At 46.6% G+C, this 6,826-nt stretch overlaps 1 protein-coding gene across 3 annotated transcripts in view; it reads right to left on the reverse strand.

The window, feature by feature from the left end:
* Positions 1-6,014, reverse strand: part of vapb (VAMP (vesicle-associated membrane protein)-associated protein B and C) — a 71,143-nt gene extending 65,129 nt beyond the window's left edge. For 2 of the 3 annotated variants that reach the window (XM_063041579.1, XM_063041577.1), the window contains exon 1: positions 5,865-6,014. In XM_063041579.1, the coding sequence (XP_062897649.1) occupies positions 5,865-5,922 (58 nt within the window). In that variant the 5' untranslated portion in view covers positions 5,923-6,014. The remainder of the gene's footprint in view (positions 1-5,864) is intronic. The other variant, XM_063041578.1, reaches the window with a different exon arrangement.
* Between the last annotated feature and the right edge of the window lie 812 nt (positions 6,015-6,826).

The raw sequence follows: 6,826 nt of genomic DNA on the forward strand, positions 1-6,826 counted from the left end.
TGCTTCAAGTTGGTGGACTGGGCCCTGTCCAAGGACTCATCTGTGGATCTGAATGAATACACCATGGTTATCATGGACTTTATTAAAACGGTTGCAGACGAATGTGGCCCCACAAAGTTATTCCGTCTTCTCCAACCAGAAGCCCTGGATGAATGATGAGATCTGCAATTTGCTGAGGGCCAGCTCTGAGGCATTCAAATCTGGTGACCAAGGAAGTTATAAGAGGTTCAGGAATGATCTCTGGAAAGCCATCTCACGGGTGAAGTAACAATTCCAGACTAAACTTGAATCAACAAAGGACGCTTTACAGTTGTGACAGGGTTTGAATACCATTACCTCTTATAATGGTAAATCAAGTGACAGAGATGACAACAGTAGCACTTACATTCACGGTAATGAAACATTATCAACTCCTGCTTGAGAAACCAGTCCACAGCAGATACTATCTCAATGGCTCTTCAGTCAATCCTGGAACATCTGGACAGCAAATATGCATACAACAGGATGATCTTTATCAACTATAACTCAACATTCAATACCATCGGCCCCTCAAAACTAATGAAGAAACTTCAAGACCTTGACCTCAATACTTGCTTGCACAATTGGATCCTCGATTTTGTCACTTGCAGACGCAAGTCAGTTCAGGTTAGCAACAGCTTCTCCTCCACGATCTCCATCAGCAGGCTCACAATGCTGTGTGCTTAGTCTCCTGCTCTACTCGCTTTACAATTATGATTGTGTAGCTAAGTACAGCTCCAATGCCATATTAAAACTTGCTGACGACACCACTATCACAGGCCAAATCAAAGGTGGTGATGAATCAGTATGTAGGAGGGAGATTGAAAATCTGGTTGAGTGGTGCCATAACAACCTCTCATTCAATGTCAGCAAGACCAAGGAGCTGATTATTGACTTAATGAGGAGGAAACCAGAAGTCCACAAGCCAGTCCTCATCGGGAATCAGAGATGGAGAGGGTCAGCAACATTAAATTCCTCAGTGTTATTATTTTGAAGGACCTGTCGTAGGCCCCACATGTAATTGCAATTACGAATAAAGCACAGCAGTGCCTCACATTCCTTAGGAGATGGTGTAGATTCGGTATAACATCTAAAACTTTGACAAACATCTATAGATATGTGGTGGAGAGTATACTGACTGGCTGGATTACAGCCTGGTATGGAAACACCAAAGGTCTTGCACAGAAAATCCTACAAGTAGTCATGGATACGGCCCAGTCCATCACGAGTAAAGCCCTCCCCATCACTGAATGCATCTACATGAAGTGTTATCACAGGAAAACAGCATCCATCATCAGAGATCTTCATCACCCAAGACACGCTCTCTTCTCGCTGCTGTGATCAGGAAGATGATACAGGAGTCTCAGCAGACACAAAACCAGGTTCAGAAACAGTTATTGCCCTCAACCATCAGGCTCTTGAACCAAAGAGGATAACTCCACTCAATTTCACTTGCCCCATCACTGAAATGTTCCCACAACCTACGGACTCACTTTCAAGAACTCTTCATCTCACGTTCTTGATATTTATTGCTTATTTATTATTTCTTTCTTTTTGCATGCCATCTTGAGCACACTGGTTGAAAGTCCAAGTTGATGCAGTCTTTCATTGATTCGATTATGGTTATTATTCTATTTGAATTTACTGAGGTTGCCTGCAAGAAAATGAATCAGCGTTTATATGGTGAAATTATGTACTTTGATAATAAATTTACTTTCAACTTTTAAGTAGTGGGGTCATATTTGCAGCAATCAAGTTTCTGGTTAAGCTGAAGCCAAGCAAACTCTAGAGGAAAATCATAATTTATAAGGGTATTATTCATTATTATTGATTATTTATAGAATGGCCTTCATTGTGAAGAAACTGGTCATGGAGAGAGCCAAAATAAGCCAGTGGGAAACAAAACACATCTCCACACAATTATAGTGAACATGGGTTGTAAAATTAGTGAAATAAAAACCAAACTCTAAAATACACATGGAAAGTTCCTGTTATTTTCAGGTGCTCATTCTGATACATACTCGGTCTTGTTGGAACCTGAACCAGCAAAGGAAATAAAACTTCCATAGCATTCTAGCAAACTCTACAAAACAACAATAAGACCCATCTACCTGACTACAAAGTTACTGTTGACCATCCACTAGATGACTTCATTTAGTGAATGTTATGAGATGTAGTCAAAAAACATCTTCGGGCAGCAAATTCCCTTCTAAACCTGGAAAACAGCTTAGTTCCAAGATATCTTTTCAATAAAGTATCTGCATAGCAGAAGTAAGTTGCTCTCAGTCAGGATGGGTAATAGAATGCTTCACAAGGCTTCAGTACACTGAATAAGAAGGAATGAAACAGCTCACCATCTTGTATCCTACATAATGGAATATGGATGGGAGCTAACAGCTATTTGAGATTAGGATAAAAATCAGATCATATTGTGATACTTTAATTTACTGGATGCTATCCACAATATTCAACAGTATGGCCCTTCCTGAGATTCTACCACTAAGACCAAACAAATCCAATGGAAAAATAGAAAAAGCATTACCCCAACAATTGTGAGAATGTGGAACTTGCTACCAGAGGAATAGCATGTATGTATTTAAAGAGAGGCTACACGTAAAGGAGCGGAAATGGAAGGCAACACTCACAGGGTCAATATGGCAGCATCTCAGTATTACCAAAGGTAACAGCTGGCAAGTCAAATTCAGGCTATTTAGGCAAAAAAGCACACTTTCAAAGATAACTGCATAAATTAGCTGGAAATATAATTGACAAGTGGACACTTCAACATACCCCAAATACTTCAACTCTTTAGCATTCTACAAGACAAAAAGGCACCATTTCAATGTCGTTTAAATTCTTTTCTGCTACCAATACTGAAATATTTCAAAAATCATGTTAGATGCTTTTGAACACGTTTTACCAAACTGTCCTGAACGAAATTTCTATTGGTAACCACAGTAGTGGGTTGATCAGTCAAACAACAGGAATTCTGCAGATGCTAGAAATTCAAGCAACATACATCAAAGTTGCTGGTGAACGCAGCAGGCCAAGCAGCATCTGTAGGAAGAGGTGCCATCGACGTTTCAGGCCGAGACCCTTCGTCAGGTTGGTCAGTCATTTCTGTTTCAGTCAATTCCTACGTTACAGCTGCAATAGTTCGGTACTTCCTTTGTTAACTGACAATTACCTTGCTGAACCTTGCAGACCACAACTGGTTTTGCATCTACTCCAGCAATGCTATTGTATTTTAATCTACCAATGCATAAACACTGACAGCTGATTCAACTTCTCAACAGAGTCCAAACTGGTGCAACGAGCAGCACGGTAGCATAATAGTTAGTGCAATCACTTTACAGCACCAACAATCATAGATGGGAGTTCGATTCCCACTGCGGTCTGTAAAGAATTTGTGCATCTCTCTGTAATTGCGTGGGTTTCCTCCCACATCCCAGAGGCTTATGGTTAGGATTAGTAAGTTGTGGGCATGCCATGTTGATGACAGAAGCATGATGACACTTGCAGGCCATCTCCAGCACAATCCTCCCTGATTTCATTTGACACAAACGACACATTTCACTGTATATGTAACAAATAGTGTTGATCTTTTTCTTTATAGGAGTGCTTGCAATTGAAACAGATGTAAAATCCTACTTCAATTTCATCCCCCCACCATGTCAATATTTGCTCTCCTGAATCCAAATGCAGTGCAAATAGAGCCTGAAAGAATCCTATGCTGCTTCCTTCTCAAGTAATCACACAAGGACCATTCCTTAAAGGAAAACTACAGTATTTTGATGACAATAGTCAAGAATGACCAAACTCTCAATCATCCTTACTTCATGTGGCATTTACAACACACTGTCATTTCAGAATAGCTCTTAGAATTACCAGAACAGATCAAGTTCCAGAGTTTAAAATCTGGCATGAACAGAGCTGAGAAAATATCACTGAAAACTATTGAGAGGATGAGGGAAACACTCAAATGGTAAGGGAAAACATGTTTTGCAGAACTCTTGATGTATTTTAGCCTATGTTAATTTCAAAACAGATCTAAAGTCCCATTTTACAGAAGAATTCGCAAAGAGCCTCTTGCAACTGCTTTGAATTAAGGGCCATCACAAAAAAAAAATCAAATCTGTCCCATTGGGTAGGGGAAGACAAGAGAAATCTGGAAACAAACAAGAAACTGAAGATACTCAACATGTCAGGCAGCGTCTGTGGGGGAGATTGACAGATAACACTTCAGGCTGAGACTTCTCATCTAGACTGGTGAGTTGAAGAGTCTTAGCCTGAAATGCTGACAGTCCATTCCCTTCACAATTGCTGTCTGACAGTTTCTCCAACTTTATGTTTGTTGCGCTCGATTCCAGCACCCGCAGTCTCTTGCGTCTCCAAGAGAAATCAGGAAGCTTTGTGGGGAAGAAATAGTAAGAAGGAAATGAGGGGAAGAATATTAAAGAAAAGCAAACAAATAGGTTGGATGGGATAGTTTTACAGCACAGAAATGTGCCTTGAGCCCAATCTATCTTTGCCAAACATGATGCCTATCTATGCTACTCCCACTTGTCCACAGCCCTTTACTGATTTCCTATCCAAATACCTGTCCAAATCAATTTGAAAGCACTGTAACTGAAGAGAATGAGATCAGGGGAGTGGGAAATATCAAAGTCTCTGGGGTTAGAGGCAGATGGCAAGGCAAGGTCCCAAATAGTTGAAAGAGCTGGAAAAGTTGTAGGGGGGGATGGACAATTATGGGTGTCCTGTGGAGAGAGGGCACAAGTGATATCTGAGGTGGGTAATCCATTTAGGAGAGCTGCAGAAGAGAACCACTAAAGAGAAAAAGGTTCCAGAAGGTGGAACTCATTTTGCAAGATGTAAGGAGCTTCAGCAGCTGGGGCAACAGTACTGGGTGTCCAGAGAAGGAAGGTAAATAGTGTACGAGGCAAGTGAGGTTTTGGGAGGGCTGGGGAAAGGAAGAATTCAGAAGAAATGGAACTCATTTTGAGGGCATCCTTGAGGAGGTCAAGCATCAAGGCGAGAGGGAGGGACGGGGGGATGAGGTTGGGACAGCGTGTGGGGGGGCGGAGGGAGGGAGGTGGGATGGATGGAGGGAGAGGAGGATGGGGGACGAGGGGAGGATGAGGGGACGAGGGGAGGATGAGGGGACGCGGGGAGGGGAGGATGAGGGGACGCGGGGAGGGGAGGATGGGGGTACGCGGGGAGGGGAGGATGGGGGGACGCGGGGAGGGGAGGATGGGGGACGCGGGGAGGGGAGGATGGGGGACGCGGGGAGGGGAGGATGGGGGGACGCGGGGAGGGGAGGATGGGGGGACGCGGGGAGGGGAGGATGGGGGGACGCGGGGAGGGGAGGATGGGGGGACGCGGGGAGGGGAGGATGGGGGGACGCGGGGAGGGGAGGATGGGGGGAGGGGAGGATGGGGGGATGCGGGGAGGGGAGGATGGGGGGATGTAGGGAGGGAAGGAGGGATGGATGGATGGATGTAAGGATGGAGGGAGAGTTGGCAGCCGGCATCTGTCCAGCCGCTGGTCCAGTGATGTGCATACCATGAGCAGAGAGAGTCCGGCTCCCCCACCCCCCTCACAGCAGCACCGAAGCCAAACTTGCGGTGAGAGGGCAGTAGGCAGCACTGGACGAGCCCGCAGCTCGGCGGGAGAGCTGACCTGACGGCTAGCGGGTACCGCGGCATCCGAGGCTCCAGGCTCCGGCCTACGCGCCCTCCCCGCCAAGCTCGGACGCGAAGGACGTCGGAGACGGTCGAACAGCGCTCCAGGAGGAGAGGAAGGTTGCGAAGAACGCCACCCAGGACAGCAGCCCCGCTGCTTACCTTTGAATTTGAGCTCGTTGGGCGGCTCCAGTACGAGGACCTGCTCGGTGCGGGCCATGGCGGACAGAGCGGCACCGACAAGAGGAGTGACCGAGCCGGAGCAGCGCGTGACGTCACGCCGGCCCGCTATCGCCGCCAGCGGCGCCAGGCCGCACTGCAACACGCCCGTCCGTCCTGTCCCGGGCTCCCGGCACCGGACGGGGTCGTGCGCTGCCAGGTGGTTCCTTTTCGCCGCTGCAGCGCTGGAAAACATAGCACCACGCCCCCCAACAAAAGCCCTGCCGCACACCGCACACCACAGGTGCACACTTTAATTCCCAGGTAGCTGCGAAGCCCTAATTTAACACGCCTGGAATATGCAAGTCCGGGCTCCGCACTGAATCACCGCCTCGCCACTGGACTGCAGCGCACTGCAATGGGGCTGTCATGGCCTGCAACACACTGCAATACGCCAGTGATGCCCTTCCATGGGGCTCGAGCATACGGTGCAATGTCCCTGTAATACCCAACTGCTAAAGCAGAGATCTCCCTCTTCCTTCCTCCAAGGTTCTCATCCCCAGTTCTTACAATCACCCATCTCATGTCCCCCATATCCTCACGAGACAGATCCTCGGGGATCGAGGGTGACTTGTTTCCAGTCTGAAGTGACTGGTGCAATTAATGTGAGAATCACAGACTCTTTTGCAGACAGGGGCAGCTAGGTGGGTGAGCTAGCACACTCCTTTCCTGGGGGACTGAGTGCCCATGCACAGATGCCAGCTTCCCACTCCAATATTCCTTCTCCACTTTGAGAAAACTCAGGATAGGTATTCCCAGGAGTCAGCAGGGCATGCTTCTTCCTTGAACCTTTTTGCCTGTTCAACTCTTAACTCCCAACTTCAAATCAAAGTCAAGTTTATTGTCATAGGTGCCACCATTATCTGGGGAGTTTAGTGTCAGCATGCCCACTTGCCTGACAGAGA

This window comes from Mobula hypostoma, chromosome 2, assembly GCF_963921235.1.
Source record: "Mobula hypostoma chromosome 2, sMobHyp1.1, whole genome shotgun sequence".
Classification (NCBI taxonomy): domain Eukaryota; kingdom Metazoa; phylum Chordata; class Chondrichthyes; order Myliobatiformes; family Myliobatidae; genus Mobula; species Mobula hypostoma.